Here is an 18,749-nt window from a genome sequence, read left to right on the forward strand (position 1 = left end):
AAAGTACCATGTCATGAATTTTGTCTAATGCAGGTCAGTTTCCCATCTTGACAGATGGGCCTTAAACTCCTTGAAGTGCAGATCCCCAAGCCTGATATATTCTCCCCTGAAGCCCCGCTTCCAACATCATGCACAAAGACTCTGAGGGATGGTCTCTCCTACTGTGGTAGGTTAATAACACTGATTAACAGATTTTCTGGAGTTCCTGTCGTGGCTCAGTGGTTAATGAATCCTACTAGGAACCATGAGGTTGTGGGTTTGATCCCTGGCCTTGCTCAGTGGGTTGAGGATCCAGCTTTGCCATGAGCTGTGGTGTAGGTCGCAGATGAGGCTCAGTTCTGGCATTGCTGTGGCCCTGGTGTAGGCCAGCAGCTACAGCTCCGATTTGACCCCTACCCTGGTAACCCCCACATGCCACAGGTGCGGCTCCAGAAAAGATTAAAAAAAAAAGACAAAAAAAGAAAATACTCAGAGGTAGTTCTGACATAGAAAAGACATGAGTTGGGACCAGAACTCCTGGCTTGGAGTTCCCATCGTGGCTCAGTGGTTAACGAATCCGACTAGGAACCATGAGGTTGCGGGTTCGATCCCTGGCCTTGCTCAGTGGGTTAAGGATCCGGCATTGCCATAAGCTGTGGTGTAGGTTGCAGATGTGGCTCAGATCCCATGTTGCTGTGGCTCTGGTGTAGGCCGGTGGCTACGGCTCCGATTCGACCCCTAGCCTGGGAACCTCCATATGCCGCAAAAGCGGCCCAAGAAAATGGCAGGAAAAAAAAAAAAAAAAAGACCTGGCTTCATTTTCCAGCTTTTCTCCTTCCTAGTGTGGTGAACTTAGACCAGTCACTTCAGCTCTGTGACCCTCAGTTTCTCCATCTGTAAATTAGGTATTTAACTGGCAAATACCTGTAAATAATATCTAAATTAAGAGGTGAAACAGTTATTTTTCACTGTGTCCTACTTTGTAACACTAAGGTTTTCCCCTTGTTTTTAGTCAACTGCTTACCTTCAACTGAACTGTGTCTGAAGCAGAATGCCCTAAAGAACGAAACAGAAAGCCATTACTTATTACAAACTCTTCACTTTTCATCACAGCCTAATTTCATTAAAAGCGAAGTTGCAGATCCTACCCAGAAGCTACTACATATTATTGAATTCTCAATTAACTGCATCTCCACTAGGGGCTATTAATTTTATGATTTCTCCTATTAGTAACAGCTACATCCTCCATTTCTGTAGCACTTATGTAACAAGAAAAAACATGATTATTTTCACTGTTCATTATTTAAAAAGTACACTCCTTATTCTGGCTGGAATGGGTCAAAAACCACTTCTCCACAATCACCACAAACTCTAAGATGTCCAAATCCCTAAAGCCTTATTTCAAATAGTATTTGCCAAATACTGCCACAGTATTTGCCAAGTAAATCTTCCACAAACATTTGGCTCACTCAAGCAAATGACAACAGGATTTTAAGATTGCTTCTAGTTGGCTCTGCCGATTTGTATAACTTAGACCAGCATGAATCTTTGCTCTTTTTACTGATGGCTAAATACAGGTATACTAAAGCACACAGGTTGAAGTGTTAAGTCAATTTGCTAAACGATTTTCAGGACAGAAAAGAGGAAAATATATAAAAATGCACTTAGACGAGAAAAAAAAGTAACACACTCTAACTTGAAGCAACTGTGAAAACTCTTTAAAGAACTGCAGTAAAATCTCACCCTTGCTACATTGAGGAATGTCTGTCATAACTTCGGGATCACTCTTCAAATTGACTGAAACACTTTTTCTTGGTGTTTTTGCTAGTTCTGAAGCTGTAAACAGACAAAAAGAATACTTAAATAAAAACAAAAACCTTTCAGAGTTCCCGTTATGGCTCAGCAGTAACAAACCCAACTAGTAATCAGGAGGACGCAGGTTCGATCCCTGGTCTCACTCAGTGGGTTAAGGATCTGATGTTGCCATGAGCTGTGCTGCTCATGCAGACAGGCTCGAATCTGGCCATTGCTTGTGGCTGTGGTGTAGGCTGGCAGCTGCCGCTCTGATTCAACCCCTAGCCTGAGAACTTCCATATGCTGAGGGTGTGGCCCTAAAAAGCAAAAAACAAAACAAACAAGATCTTTTAATGGACAATAGTAGATTAAGAGGGGAAATAATCTTGTTTCACTTTCATAAATTAAAAAAAAAACAAACCTGCCTGCTATTACTATCAGAAAGATAAGTAAACCTACCTATGTTAAGAGTACTACTGCTTTCACCCTAACTCACTGTGTTCCAAGCATCAAGTCTTCCTTCAGTTATTCACAGGTCTCTCAAAAAAACACAAATAGGAGTTCCCTTCGTGGCTCAGCGGGTAAATGAACCTGACTAGGATCCATGAGGATGTGGGTGCGATCCCTGGCCTCACTCAGTGGGTTAAGGAACTGGGGTTGCCTGTGAGCTGTGGTGTAGGTCGCAGATGAGGCTCAGATTTGGTGTTGCTGTGGCTGCAGCTCTGATTTGACCCCTGACCTAGGAACTTCCATATGCTGTGGGTGCAGTCCTAAAAAGCAAAAGAACAAAAACAAAAACAAAAACCTCCCCCACAAATAAAGAGCCAACTGTGACCTTACTGCTTTCTCTAATTATCAGACTTAACTTCTCCTCTTCATTAATAGCCTTAGACTCCTTCTATTTCCTTACCATATATGCTTGAGGCACAGCTTTGCTAGTGGATAAGAAAGAATGCCCAGAAAGTGGGATCTAAAATCAAGTGAAACTGTGAATATTTAAAATTACACTTTTAAGTCCTTAAATCTCCCATGAAATGTGGTATATTTTATTATATTTTTAAATATTTAGACACTTTATTGTCTAAAATCCTATAGCACATATTAATAACATATATAATGATATAGCATTGACCAGACAGCATTTCTTCAACTGTGCATTACATGAAATAGTTGGCTTTTAAATAGCAAGAGTCACTTTAAATAAAAAAAATACAATCTTTTTTTTTTTTTTTTTTTTGCTTTTTAGGGCTGTGCTCATGGCATATGGAGGATCCCAGGCTGGGCGTTGAATTGGAGCTCTAGCTGATGGTCTACACCACAGCCACACCAAGACCAGATCCGAGACATGTCTGTGACCTACACCACAGATCACAGCAAAGCCAAAGCCTTAACCTACTGAGCAAGGCCAGGGATCGAACCTGAGTCCTCATGAATACTAGTCAGATTCATTTCCACTGAGCCACAACGAGAACTCCACTAGTCACATTCTTAAAACTGCTGAGCCACAATGGGAACTCCCTCTATAATTATACTAGCATTTTCTTATGGTATCTCAGAGATCTCACTCAAAATTCTGTCATTTTTACAGATCAAAATTTTTTTTGAAGTATTTACTTTAGGAGTTCCTGTCGTGGCTCAGTGGTTAACGAATCCGACTAGGAACCATGAGGTTGTGGGTTCGATCCCTGACCTTGCTCAGTGGGTAAGGATCTGGCGTTGTCATGAGCTATGGTGTAGGTTGCAGACGCGGCTTGGATCCCACGTTGCTGTGGCTCTGGCCTAGGCCGGCGGCTACAGCTCCAATTAGACCCCTGGAAACCTGAATTTTCCAGATGATTAAATCATAGTATGTTCAGAAACAGAGGTCTTATATATCCCTCATCAGTATCAACACTCAAGTGCGATAGTTATTTGACCTTGAATATATAAATGATCATTGGCTACAATGATTGCATAAAAAATAGACCACTTAAGACACATATATGGGTATTTTATAATTACAGATGATAAGTCTTATACAATGATTACATTTTAACAGGTAGTTGATTACTATTCCCTTGCTCTTAACTTTTTGGTATTCCCAAACTTTCATACACTCACGGACCTCCTTAACTTTTGAAGAGTTTTCACATGTTATTTCCATTCCTCAAAGCTTTCAAAAATGATGACCCCCTCATGCCACTGCCTCCAAATAATAGTGAATTTGAATTTTTTATAGAATTAAATTGCCAGCTTAATTTTAATGTCATACATAATTTAGCTAAGCCTAGTACTCTAAAAATCAATAATTCATGTGTAATTAGTATAACTGGTGACTTGGGTAAGAAGAATGTTGGAACAGCCCATTCCTAACAATTTCGCATAAATAATTTCCTATAATACAAACAACACTTTTCTCCTATATACAGTATAAAACTCTTATTCAATAAATTCAGGATATCTTTTTGTGATTTAAGTCACTCATTTACTTAAGAAGTTGTTAAAAACCCATGTTAGATGTTGTGGGAAAGAAACTGAAGATAGGGTTTCTACTATGAGAAACTTAGAACCTTGCTGAGAACAGAAGACATCTGAGCATGGGAAAAAAACTAATGATTTTAAGTATGCTGGATAATATAATACCAAAATGACATCCCTCATTCTTTTCGTGAATGCAGTGGGGGATAACTGTGGGAAATGTGGTTAAATATACCTTCTTAGAAAAGGTGAATAGTGATAATAGAAATCAGAAAAGCATGGAGTTCCCACTGTGGCACTGCAGTTTAAGGGTCCAGCATTGCCACAGCTGTGGCTTGGATTCACTCCCTGGTCTAGGAACTTCCATATGCTACAGGTGCAACCAAAAAAAAAAAAAAAAAGACGAGAGAGAAAGAAAGAAGTCAGCCAAGCTCTTACCTAATTTAGCCATCTTTTCAGGGTGTTTTCTATTCTGAAAAGAATAAACTTTATTCCCACCATCTGTAGCAGAGCCATTTTTCAAAGATTCTGAAAGAAAAAAAATGCAATATGTATTTAGGAAAAAATGGGTAAAGTTGAGTAACAGGAAAAAAAGATAAATTTTTAACTAAAAATTTAGGATTTGTACTCCTCACTGTTTTACATAAAGTTTTAAAAATACTTATAAATAAAATATTTCAAATACACAACAGACTATGATACTATTTATGTAAATTTTGTTTACTTTTTATTTTATTTTTATGCATGTATTTATTTTTGCTTTTTAGGGCCACATCCATGCCATATGGAAGTTCCCAGGCTAGGGGTTGAATCAGAGCTACAGTTGCCAGCCTACGCCGCAGCCACAGCAACTTGGGATCTGAGCCACATCTGCGACCTATACCACAGCTCACAGACAACACCAATCCCCTACCCACTGAGTGAGGCCAGGAATCGAACCCGCATCCTCATGGATGCTAGCCAGGTTCGTTTCCGCTGCTCCATAACAGGAACTCCTACATAAATTTTAAAACACAGAAAACATATGTTATTCACAGATACACAAAAATATATGTAAAAAGCCAACACTAAAGCCCACTTAAAAAAACCCTCCAGGAGTTCCCACTATGGCACAGTGGGTTAAGAACAGGCATTATCTCTGTGGCTGCTTAGGTTGCTGCTGAGGCACAGGTTCAATCCCTGGCCCATTGCAGTGGGTTAAGGATCCGGCATTGCCACAACTGTGGTGTAGAGAGCAACTCTGGTTTGGATTCGATCCCTGGCTGGGGAACTTCAATATGCTGCAGGTGCAGCCGAAGAAACAAAACAAAACAAAACCTTCCAGAATAGAGGGATATGCATTCAATTCATGATAGTAGTTGCCCCTGAGGAGGAAGGACAAAAAAGGACTTTATTATGTTTTCTTCTTGAAGCAAACATCTTAAGTACAATTGTTAATTGAGGTTGAAATTGAAATAGTTGTAACACGGTAGAAACTCTCTTACTCTCAAATAAGACCCTGACTTAATTTCATTCTTCAACCTTTCCTTTATGTAACAACTGCTTCCTACAACATACCAGACACTCATGGCTAGTAGTCTGCTGTCTAGCACAGGGACTCTCAAATTGTAGCCTGGGGAGTTCCTGCTGTGGTGTGTCTGGAGTGCTGGGATGCAGGTTCAATCCCCAGCCCAGCACAGTGGGTTAAGGATCTGGTGTGTAGGTCACACCTGCAGCTCAGATCTGATCCCTGGCCTGGGAATTCCATATGCCTCGGTCCACCAAAACAGAAAACACAAACAAAAATCCCAAAACCCAAAATGTAGTATGGGGGTAAGGGTAGAGTCTCTTGAGGTCTCTGAGATCAAAACTTTTTCATAGTAACACTAAGACAAGATCTGACTTTTTGACCCTTAATCAAGAGTATGGGGAGGCATTCCAGAGATTCCACATTCTCAGTGATATCACCACACTCTCAGCTAATGGAATGTGTGAGCAGATATGAAAACCCAGCTGAATTCTATTGGGCCAGGTATTAAAGAGATTTGCAAAAATGTCAAACAAGAGTTCCCGTCGTGGCTCAGTGCTTAACAAATCTGACTAGGAACCATGAGGTTGCAGGTTTGATCCCTGGCCTCCCTCAGTGGGTTAAGGATCCAGCATTGCCATGAGCTGCAGTGTAGTTTACACACATGGCTCAGATCCCATGTTGCTGTGGCTGTGGTGTAGGCTGGCAGCTACAGCTCCAATTAGACACCTAGTCTGGGAACCTCCGTATGCCACGAGCATGGCCCTAGAAAAGACAAAAAAAAAAGAAAAAAAAAGTCAAACAATGTCCTCTTCAACAATTTTTTTGAAAGTTATTATTATTATTTTTTAAAATATATATATATTTATTTATTTTTGGCTACAGCATGTAGAGGCATGACCTGGGATTTTAGGTTCCCAGTGAGGAACTGAACCCCGGCCTGCAGCCGTGAAAGTACTGAGCGCCAACCACTAGACCACCAAGGAACTCCTGAAAGTTATTTTTTTTATCAAAATATATGTAATTTATGTTAACATATAATAGGTTTATTATTGTTATTAGAAAACAGTGCCTGGAGTTCCTGTTGTGGTGCAGTGGAAATGAATCCAACTAATATCCACGAGGATGTGGGTTTGATCCCTAGCCTTGCTCAGTGGGTTAAGGATCCAGTGTTTTGCCGTGGGCTGTGGTGTTGGCCAGCAGCTGTAGCTCTGATTCGACCCCTAGACCGAAAACTTCCATATGCCATGGGTGCAGCCCTAAAAAGCCAAAAAAAAACAGAGCTAAACTTTTCCAAAGTTAGTGTCTGTTCTCCTTAACGCTTAAGAGTTCCAAATGATGTGTATTTACAAACACTTGGTATTATCTAAACCCCTTAATCTTTGCCAATCCAGTGAGTACAAAATGAATCCCAAGGGAGAGGCATTTTATTTTATTTTTTATTTTATTTTATTTTTTTTGTCTTTTGTCTTTTTGTTGTTGTTGTTGCTATTTCTTGGGCCGCTCCCTCGGCATATGGAGGTTCCCAGGCTAGGGGTCGAATCGGAGCTGTAGCCGCCGGCCTACGCCAGAGCCACAGCAACGAGGGATCCGAGCCGCGTCTGCAACCTACACCACAGCTCACGGCAGCGCCGGATCGTTAACCCACTGAGCAAGGGCAGGGACCGAACCCGCAACCTCATGGTTCCTAGTCGGATTCGTTAACCACTGTGCCACGACGGGAACTCCAGGAGAGGCATTTTAATGTGCATTTTCCTAGTACAAATAAGACTGAACACTTTTTTTTTTTCCTTTTTCTTTTTACAACCACCCTGACAGCACATGGAAATTCCCAGGCCAGGGATTAAATCAGAGCCAGAGTTGCAACCTATGCCACAGCTGCAGCAACGCTGGATCCTTAACCCGTAGCATGGGTCCAGGAATTGAACCAGTACCTTTAAAGAGACCAGCAGGATCATTAACCACTGTGCCATTGAGACTGAACACCTTTTTATGTGTTTCTTATTTCTAGAAGAAGAAACAGGTTCTCTATCCTGTCTTTAATTTTAATTTCTTTATAGTGTCATTTTATAAAGAGAAGTACTGAGCTTTTTAAAAAATAGACTTTATGGAATTCCTGTTGTGGCGCAGCAGAAATGAATCCGACTAGGAACCATGAGGTTGTGGGTTCGATTCTTGGCCTCACTCAGTGGTTTAAGGATCCGGCGTTGCCATGAGCTGTGGTGCAGGTCGCAGACTCGGCTCGGATCTGGTGTTGCTGTGGCTCTGGCGTAGGCCTGAGGCAATAGCTCCAATCAGACCCCTAGCCTGGGAACGTCCATTTGCCGCAGGTGCGGCCTTAAAAGGACAAAACACAAAAATTAAAATTAAAATTAAAATTAAAGAAATTAAAAAATAGACTCTATATTTTAGAGCAGTTTTAGGCTCAGAGCCAACTTAAGTGGAAGGCACTCAGGTTGCCCATACACGTGTGCGCAGCTTCCCCTGTTGTCAACATCCCATACTGGAGCAGTACGTTTGTGAAAAAAAAAAAAAACCAAAAAACAAAACAAACAAAATAGGAGTTCCTGTTGTGGCTCAGAGGATTATGAACTAGACTAGTATCCATGAGCATACAAGTTGGACCCCTGGCCTCAATCAGTGGGTTAAGGATCCGGCATTGCCATAAGCTGTGATGTAGGTTGCAGAGGTGGCTCAGATCTGGCCTTGATGTGGCTGTGGTGTAGGCCAGCTGTTGCAGCTCCTATTTATTCAACCCCTAGACCGGGAACTTCCATATGCTGCAGGTGGGGCCCTAAAAAGCAAAAAAAGAAAAAAAAACAAAAAGAAACTAACTAACTAACTAAATAAATAAAAACAGTGGTACATTTGCTACAATCAGTGACTCTAGGAAGTTGTGTGGCACAATGGGTTAAGGATACAGTGTTGCTGCAGCTGTGGCACAGGTTGCAACTGTGGCATGGGTTCCATCACTGGGCCTGGGAACTTTCATATGTTGTAGTGCTGCCATTGAAAAAAGAAGAGGGAGTTCCTGTTGTGGCGCAGTGGAAAAGAATCTGACTAGGAACCATGAGGTTGAGGGTTCGATCCCTGGCCATGCTCAGCGGGTTAAGGATCCAGCATTGTTGTGAGCTGTGGTAGAGGTCGCAGACGCAGTTTGAATCTGGTGTTGCTGTGGATGTGGTGTCGGCGGGCAGCTGTAGCTCCAATTCGACCCCTAGGCTGGGAACCTCCATATGCCTGGCTCCTGGCTCCTCGGTTAGTGAACCCGACTGGCATCCATGAGGACACGGGTTCGATCCCTGGCCTCACTCAATGGGTTAAGGATCCGGCGTTGCTGTGAGCTGTGGTGTAGGTTGAAGACAAGGCTCAGATCCTGTGTTGCTGTGGCTGTGGTGTAGGCTGGCAGCTACAGCTCCGACTGGACCCCTAGCCTGGGAACCTCCATATGCCGTGCGGGAGCGGCCCTAGAAAAGGCAAAAAGACAATAAATAAATAAATAAATAAAATCCACTGATTTCCAAAATTATTAAAAAAAAAAAAGTTACACTGTTCATAAAATTAAAAAACAAACCAGTTGTTCAAGAGAAGCATCAATATGAGAAATTGCTCTTGAGGACACCTATCTGATTGTGGAGACCTTTGGGAAAATCTTCTACTTAATACTGGAGCTCATCTAGCACCTCCACGCAATGATTCTTCACCAGAGTGGATGGATTAATAGACTATGAGAGTTGTGCCTGCTATGTCAAGATAGGTGTTGCTTATAAGAAATAGCTTACACTTCAAATGGTAAGTAAATGGATTGACTAATAAAACATATAGAGGTCCTTGTTGAAAAGTTATTTTTCTTTTCAATATTCCTGAAGATTCTTTGTCAAATGTCCCTCTGTGTTTTAAAAAGAATGCTTATTTATTTTCTATTTGTAGGAGTTCCTGTCGTGGTGCAGTGGTTAACAAATCCGACTAGGAACCATAAGGTTTCGGGTTCGATCCCTGGCCTTGCTCAGTGGGTTAAGGATCTGGCGTTGCCATGAGCTGTGGTGTAGGTTGAAGACTCGGCTCAGATCTGGCGTTGCTGTGGCTCTGGCATAGGCTGGGGGCTACAGCTCTGATTTGACCCCTAGCCTGGGAACCTCCATATGCCGTGGGAGCGGCCCAAGAAATGGCAAAAAGACAAAAAAAAAAAAGGAAAAAGAAAACACTTGTTTTCAATCTTTTTCTAGGTCTAACAAAGAGTCAAGACTCCAAAGTTCTATTCAGAATATGCCCTAAAAATTTCAACTGGCTAGTTAGAAACACTTTTAAGAACACCTACCTTGACCTCTAAGCCTACTGAGAGACAGTGGTCATTTTTCATATGTCACTTAACACTGGGAACAAAACCAGAAGTACTCAAGACATGATAAAAAGGTCAGGAGTAGTCACAATGGCCATTCCTAAGTCAAATATGAGAGTAAAAAACATGTGCACGAGGGAGACAGGCGGCACGGAGAGAACAGAACAGATGTGACATGAGGGAGACCAGGAGACACGTGAAAGCGAGGCTCCTCAGTTTTTCAGGAAGACCAGCTTTGCCCCTAGCGCCCAACAGTACTGATTTTTTTTCTTCTTCTTTGCTTTTTAGGGCCACACCCACGGCATATGGAGGTTCCCAGGCTAGGGGTCGAATCGGAGCTATAGCTGCCGGCCTACAGCACAGCCACAGCAAGTAACAATAAAGTGACTGGCTTTATGAAATTATTTCAAATTAGTTAATATGAGAAAAAGAATGTATATACATGTATGACTGGGTCACTTTGCTGTACATCAGAAATCAACATGACACTGTAAATCAACTATACTTTAATAAAAAAGTTTTTTTTTTAAGTACAAAAAATAGCTTTTAGAGTGCTTGGTCTATCTAAAAATATTTATGCCTCAGACTGGTTGTTTATTTTATTTTTATTTATTTATTTACTTTTTTGTCTTTTTGCCTTTTCTGGGGCTGCTCCCACAGCATATGGAGGTTCCCAGAATAGGGGTGGAATCAGAGCTGTAGCCACCAGCCTACGCCACAGCCACAGCAACGCGGGATCTGATCCGCATCTGTGACCTACACCACAGCTAGGATCCTTAACCCACTGAACAAGGCCAGGGATCGAACCCGCAACCTCATAGTTCCTAGTCGGATTTGTTAACCACTGAGCCACGACGGGAACTTCTAGACTGGTTGTTTATAAAAAAAGAAAAGAAAAATAGAACCACAGATTTAAAAACCTATAGCAAGTGGATACGCAATGAGATACTGCTGTATAGCACATGGAACTCTATCCAGTTGCTTATGATGGAACAGGATGGAGGATAATGTGAGAAAAAGAGTGTATATGTATGTGTGACTCAGTCACTTTGCTGTATGGTAGAAATTGACAGAACACTGGTAACCAACTATAATGGAAAAAATAAAAATCATTTAAAAAATAGATAAATAAAAATAAAAACCTACAGTAGAAACTCAGTGCTTCCAACTGTAAAGAAAAAAACCTGAAGCAATGCTTTTCTGAGAAGAAAGGGAGTAATATAGTACAGTAGATGAGAAGTTTTTAAAGGTAGATAGGGGGCAGCACAACATTATGAATGCATTTAATGCAGCTGCACTGTACACTTAGCAACGACAGAGATGGTGCATTTTATGTTCTATGTATTTTACAATTTAAAATACTGGGGGAGGAGTTCCCGTTGTGGCGCAGTGGTTAATGAATCTGACTAGGAACTTTGAGGCTGCAGGTTCGATCCCTGCCCTTGCTCAGTGGGTTAAGGATTCAGCGTTGCCGTGAGCTGTGGTGTAGGTTGCAGACGCGGCTCGGATCTCGTGTTGCTGTGGCTCTGGCGTAGGCCAGTGGCTACAGCTCCGATTCGATCCCTAGCCTGGGAACCTCCATATGCCGTGCGGGAGCGGCCCTAGAAAAGGCAAAAAGACAAAAATAAATAAATAAATAAATAAAATAAAATACTGGGGGAAAAAACTGTAGTGCAATGTTGCCTAACCTACCAGACTACTTTTCTGTATCTTGCAAAGCCATTTTGGTTACTCTCAGAGATATGAATGTATAGTCCCAGGTCCACCACCCCACACCCGGCAAATACCTTGAACATCTCGTCCTAAAACTTCCACGTAGTTCTGATCTTTTAAGACTTCCTGGTCATCTTCCTCCACATCATATTCTGGCTTCTTGATTATTTTTTTTGGGTTCACCAAAAGCTGGGCTCGCTCCTTTTTAATTTTTGCTCCTATAAGAACATCCAAAGAATTACAACATGACAGGTATAAATTCTTCCTAAACATTACATTTAAATAAATAAACAAACTGTACTATTATACTGTCATTACTTAAAAGCTGGAAAAAGATTCACTGTTTTGTCTTTGATTCAAGTATAGATCTATCTTCCACAGTTTATATAAGTTAAAAAACCCCAAATTTTGAAAGTATATATTCTTGGGGGTCAAAATAACTCCCATTTTAATTAGAATGAGTGGTTATCACTTATCACACTACTGAGCATTTCATATTAGAAGGAGCTTATCATTTTAATTTCAATAAATTTTGAATGAAATAAACTAAACATTAAGGTAGTTTTTATTTGCACCCAAATAGAGCAAATAGTCTGTGCTATATTTTCAAAACAGAAGATTCAACCTTTTTTAAGAGCGAAACAATGCATAACCATTAGATAAGCATCTCTTCAATTGCATAGTTATTCAGTACCTCCTTCTCTATCAAGAATGTGATTAAGAACATCATCATCTCCCACAAACTGAACCTCCAGCATCTTGTTTTCCTTTAATTCCAGCTTACTCATCACTGCCAACCTAAACAAAAGTGATAAAGTATTCAAAGGTGATGAAAAATTCCTATTAGCAGCCAAATAAACATTCACATAATGAGTATATGTTTTCGTATAACATTTTTAAAAGTCTTTTAAGCATGAAAAATACATGATGCAGAAGTTCCTACTGTGGCGCAGCGGAAATGCATCTGACTAGGAACCATGAGGTTTCGGGTTCGATCCCCGGCCTCGCTCAGTGGGTTAAGGATCTGGTGTTGCCGTGAGCTGTGGTGTAGGTCACAGATTTGGCTCAGATCTGGCATTGCTGTGACTCTGGCATAGGCCAGCAGCTACAGCTCTGATTAGACCCCTAGCCTGGGAACCTCCATATGCTGCAGGTGCAGCCCTAAAATGACAAAAAGACCAAAAAAACAAAAAAAAAAACCCAATGAAAAAACCCCCATGCTTTATTGTATCAATATTATGTTCTTGATAATTGATACATGATGCATTATTGTATCAATATTGTTTTCAATTCTTTATCTGAAAAATTGGAAGAGAGGGAGCTGTGTCTGAGATAAGGAAAAAAAAAAATCCAATCAAGGCAACTAAAATACAGTGACAGGAAAACAATTCTGCCTGTAAAGAATGCTCTAACCAATCTACAGAATAACATTACCAGAAATGGGGGGTTAATACATGAGAGTTTAGAAAAGAGATAGCCAAACGAAGAATAATGGATTTGGTGGATTTAAAATCTATTCACTAGAAAGTGACAGTCCATTGGGGAAAGTCCGTGTGCTTCACTGTGTACCAAGGATCAAATAATCCTTAGGGATACCCCTTCACTATTAAATTGCATGCTTACCAAACAACTTTATAATTATGAATATGTGTTTCTAGCTAGCTCAATAACTAGACAGTAAGCATGAATCTTTCCATTACTTTAGAGTCAGTTCTTCAGGAAATAAATTTCAGAGTTTGACAAGAAACAGTTTGATCAAGTTTGGCTACTCTTGACAAGATTTAGTTTCAGAACTTATAATGCTAATGACCTAAAACAAATGAATGCTTCCAACTAGCTGCCAGCGAATCAGTTTACCCCCCAAAAGAACTGTTTTCTCTCCTCTCTCTCTTATAAATCCTACTTATGCCTTTCCTCCTGACAAGAGGATCTGACTGAGTCAGTTATCTGCCTGCTGATAACTTACTGAATGTTACCAAGTTCTCTTCTGTAACCAGCACACTTAAATCATTTGTTGCAGTTTTCAGTTACCTTTAAAGGTACTACACATTCTGCAGCTGGAATATTCAGGTAGAGTCACCTGTAACTGGAAAAAGAATACAGTCAGGCCAGCTAACAGGAAAATGAAAGCAAAAAAAAAAAAAGCAAAAAGTTCATGAGTTTTAACAAATAAAAGGAATATTTAAAGACAGATCTTATAAAGCCAAAGTTATGATGGCATAGTAAAGGGCAAAATGACCACTACCATTTTGTCCAGGAAGCCTTAGAGACTGAGATCTAAACTGCACGAGCAAGTGGGTGGAGGGAGGCCAAAATTTGAGCACGTAATATGTGGTAGACAGTTTTTGAATATTCTATATGTATTCTCATTTAATCCTCACAACAATTCTATTAGGTTTATACTTTGTCTCCATTTATAATTTATGCGACCACTGCCAGCAGAACATATCCTTTTGGGCCAAACTTCTAGTCATGATGTTGCTTCTTCTTCTTTCTTTTTAGGGCCACACCTGCAGCCTACGGAAATTTCCAGGCTAGTAGCTGCAGCTATTGCCTATACCACAGCCACAGCAACGGGATCAGAGTCACATCTGCCACCTAGGCCACAACTTGCTGCAATGCCAGATCCTTAACCCACTGAGCAAGGCCAGGGATCGAACCTGCACCATCACGGATACTAGTCAGGTTCTTAACCCACTGAGACAAAAGCAACTGCAAAAGGAACTGCTTCTTATTATGGTGAATTCGGGTGTATGAAAGAAAAAATGTAATGCATCCATGTGATATCTGTATAAAATTAAGAAACACAACTTCTTTCTATCTATATAAAATAAAAATTTTTGAGGGGCTATTTGTCAGGCACTATTATCAGATATTTCTATGTACACCAAATCAACAAACCCTCAGATTCTCTTAAAAATATATATATACACACACATATATATACATATACACAATTCTCTTAAAATATATATGTATAATAATGTACATATAATATATACCATACTATAATATATATAGTTCCCCAATTTACAGATGCGTAAACTGAGGTAAAATATTAAATTACCCAAATTCAGGGAGTTCTCTGGTGGCCTAGTGGTTAGGATTTCGACCTTTCACCACTGTCTGGGAACTGAGATCCCACATCAAATCACTGCACACATGGCCAAATAAATAAATGATCCAAATTCACACAATTAGAAAGCGTGTTAGGGCTGAAACCCAAGTTTGACCAATTCCAAAGACCCTGATCCTTCTAGTAAACAATACGCTTCTCCTGCCATTAACTACAAATCAGCTGTATTAACATAAGTGATTGTTTTAACCTCTGGAAACTACTTATAATGTTTAGTCATTTTCCCACACAGTGGTTCAAATATCCAAAGACTTCTAAAGTTCCTCTAGGTTTCTAGTTCATAAGGTTAAACACCACCAGTTCTATCAAGAATTTTTGTAAGTGCAGCATAATCCACATTATTTTTGTGTTCTACAAAGTATTTGAAGCAATGACAATAAACAAAGGCAAGAAAATCAATGATAAACTATAAATACTAATAGGGAATCTGGATCAGGGAAAATGTAAAGGCAGAATATAAAATATAAAAAGGAAGAATATAAAAAGAATTTTGGTTCTGAGCTTTCTGGCAATCAGATGGAGTAAACGTAAGTTACATAATTCTTATTAGCAAGAGTTAAAAATTTCCTTCAGGGGAAGAAAAAAAAAAGATGTTCAAGGAAAATTTTTAAAAAATATATTGTTTTCAAACAACTGAATATTGTCCTAGGCAATTTCTCTACTGTATTTTATATAAGAATTGTCTGGACAATGCAGCATAACTTAGGTCTTATTTGCAGCCAAATACATTTATTTGGAAAACAACAATTTTTAGAAAACTTCCTTTTCTAGATTTTAAGGCATCTTATTATATAGTACAGAATCACCAAGTTGAAATGTCTACAAAGACCTTGAAAGAAACCTTTGCTTCCTTATTCTCCAACAATTTCTGAAAACAAAAACAAAATAACCCTACTACAATCACACATTGTAAATATTTAGTGACCATTTACTCTTCAAGACACTGTCTTGGGTGCTTACTTTTAAGTGGACTCTTTTCAGGGCATTAACAAGGTGATACAGTAGCACCAAAGGAGTGTTAACAGCACAAATCCTCCCTTTAGAGCAAATAAAGGATTTGCTAAAATCTTTAAAAAGATAAACCTTTTTAAAAAAAGGTGGTAGTTTAGTGATTATGCATCAATTTTATTTTTTAATTTTTTTCCTTTTTATGGCTGCACCCATGGAATATGGAGGTTCCCAGCCTAGGGGTCGAATCAGAGCTACAGCTGCTGGCCTATGCCACAGCCACAGCAATGCCAGATCCTTAACCCACTGAGCGAGGCCAGGGATCGAACCCCCAACCTCATGGTTCCTAGTCAGATTCGTTTCCGCTGCGCCATGACAGGAACTCCAATGCATCATTTAATGTCAGATAAACCTGAGTTCTCATCTTAAATGAGATGGTGTGCTTGGCTCATGAAAACACTAACTAGGTTCTCAATCATGGGTATTTTTACTTTAAACTTCACTTCATGGTGCAGATCTCTTGTACACCTCTATATCTTACCTAACGTCTGAGGAATAAAATTGATACTTCATAGCAAGACAAGAAAAATTTAAACATAATTTTTTTTTTTAACCTATGTGGGCCTCCTCCTTCCTCTTTAGTGTGTATTGTGCATCTGTATTAACCAGACCTCCTTAGGAGATAACCGTCCTTCCTAATCTTGTAAGGGGCCACAATGACCCATGACTCACTAGTTGCTTCATAGGTGTAGATCTGGATTGTGTGACCTGTCAACGTCATTCAGTGTACAGCCCAGTCTCAAAAACATGCAACTGTGCTTTGACCTCTAATAGGCAAAACAGTTCTTGGAGTTTTCTGGAAGGCTGTTCCCAGGTTATGATCCTGTTTGGCTTAAATTTAAATTTCCATTTCTTGGAGTTCCCTTCGTGGTGCAGCAGAAATGAATCCCACTAGGAACCATGAGGTTGTGGGTTCCATCCCTGGCCTAACTCAGTGGGTTAAGGACCCAGCACTGCTGTGAGCTGTGGTGTAGGTCGAAGACACAGCTCTGATCTGGCATTCCTGTGGCTGTGGTGTAAGCCAGCAGCTGTAGCTCCAATTCGACCCCTAGCCTGGGAACTTCCATATGCCGTGGGTGTGGCCCTAAAAAAGACAAAAGGCAAAAATAAAATAAAATAAAATTTCCATTTCTTTCTTAGATCACTACTGGTTCATTTTCATGGGTACATCTAACGGAAAAAGTGCTCAATAAATGTTGAATAACGTCCATTTAAGGAGCAGTGTCGAGAGTTCTCTTCCTGGCTCAGCAACTAACCAATCCCACTAGGATCCATGAGGATGGATGCGAGTTCCATCCCTGGCCTTGCTCAGTGGGTTAAGGATCCAGAGTTGCCCTGAGCTGTGGTGTAGGTCACAGATGCAGATCAGATCCAGCATTGCTGTGGCATAGGACTGCAGCTGTAGCTCTGATTGGACTCCTAGCCTGGGAACCTCCACATGCTGGGGTGTGGCCCTAAAAAAAAAAAAAAAAAAAGGCAGTGTCATTAGGCAAAGGTGTGGCACCTTCTGCCTAAAGAAAACAGTACCTATTTTTCTTCAGACTGCAATAAACTAGGGGAAGATGTAGCGGTACTTCTAGGATTTCAGCTGTACAGCGAAAAGCAATGCATCAATATCTTTTTAACTTAAAAAGCTCTACTAAAGGTTTAACATTTTACACCTAAGCACTGTCCCAGGGTGGCTGTGTTCAGTTAGGAGGATTCTCTTGGTGCTTCCAGGCTGGGATGACATCAAAGAGCTCAGGATAAGATCTCTTCCTCCTCAGCCCGTATTGTACTTGTTCCTCTCCCAGGACACCTTACTACTTTCGTTATGAATTTTCTCTCTCTGCAAGCACAAGGCTCCTCCCACCGGGAAACAGGTATGATGGTAACAGACATCCCTTGCACAGAAGACCCATCACCGCTGGACAGAAGGAGATGTCTTTAAAGAGGGGGCCTCCCACCCCAAGTATTTGCTGACTTTAGTCTGGGCCTCCCGCAACTGACCAGTTGGCAGCGCTCCGCCAGCCGGGGGTCCTCAGGCGGGCGGTACTGGTGGCAGTCTGGAGAGGGCAGAGAGGGAGGCGCAGCGACCCTGCCCTCTGCAGAGGCGAAGGCCGGGGACTAGGTGCACCTGTACTCACCTCGCCAGCCCCTTGCTAAGAAGGAGAAGAGGCAGGCTGCCCAGCCACCCCTCCACGCACCGCTAGGTCTTCACCAGGCGCGGCTGCGGCCGCCTCGCGCCTGCCGGACGCTACCCAGCTGAACGGTCGCTGTTGGGAAGGCGGCTTCAGTCGCAGCAGGAAAGGCCAAATTCTTGAAGGCAGCTTGAGCGTAGGGTCTCAGAGCTGATCAGGGGAGCTCCCGAGGCCCGCGTGGGGGGGGTAATGGGAAGCCTCCCTACTGCACACCGAATCTCCCGCCCTGCTTAGGAGGCGGAGCCCCGGGGAGCCAATAGGAAGTGAAGTCGGCCGAGAGCGACGGCTCTGCCAGCCCGTCGGCGCCGGCCTCATGGCCCCGCCCACAAGAAACCCAAGGAAACCGAATCCCTACGCTCTGGGTTCTGGGCCTTGTCTTTCCTCTTTCCGTTTCCGGGGAAGGGAGAAGGCAGTGTTGATTAAGTCTGAGGAAGTTGAAGGAAGTGGAGCGGGCTGAGCGATCGGTCTGTCTTGTAGCAATCTTTTTTTTCTTCTTTTTAGGGCCACACCAGTGGCACATAGAAATTACCAGGCTAGGGTTCAAATTAGAGCTGCAGCTGCCAGTTTACACCACAGCCACAACAACGCGGTAGCCGAGTGGAGTCTGCGAGCTACGCCACAACTCCTGGCAACACC

The 18,749-nt window shown here is 41.4% G+C and overlaps 1 protein-coding gene across 3 annotated transcripts in view; it reads right to left on the reverse strand.

Moving 5' to 3' along the window:
- Positions 1–18,330, reverse strand: part of ORC2 (origin recognition complex subunit 2) — a 43,853-nt gene extending 25,523 nt beyond the window's left edge. Inside the window, exons 1-7 of one of the 3 annotated variants that reach the window (XM_047773203.1) lie at positions 18,060–18,330; positions 13,821–13,869; positions 12,484–12,587; positions 11,864–12,007; positions 4,669–4,758; positions 1,723–1,815; positions 1,004–1,035 (exon numbers count right to left, since the gene is read on the reverse strand). In XM_047773203.1, coding sequence (XP_047629159.1) covers positions 1,004–1,035; positions 1,723–1,815; positions 4,669–4,758; positions 11,864–12,007; positions 12,484–12,577 — 453 coding nt within the window. In that variant the 5' untranslated portion in view covers positions 12,578–12,587; positions 13,821–13,869; positions 18,060–18,330. Of the gene's footprint in view, positions 1–1,003; positions 1,036–1,722; positions 1,816–4,668; positions 4,759–11,863; positions 12,008–12,483; positions 12,588–13,755; positions 13,876–18,059 lie in introns of those variants that run through there. The other 2 variants (XM_047773202.1, XM_047773204.1) reach the window with 2 other exon arrangements.
- Between the last annotated feature and the right edge of the window lie 419 nt (positions 18,331–18,749).

This window comes from Phacochoerus africanus, chromosome 3, assembly GCF_016906955.1.
Source record: "Phacochoerus africanus isolate WHEZ1 chromosome 3, ROS_Pafr_v1, whole genome shotgun sequence".
Classification (NCBI taxonomy): Eukaryota; Metazoa; Chordata; class Mammalia; order Artiodactyla; family Suidae; genus Phacochoerus; species Phacochoerus africanus.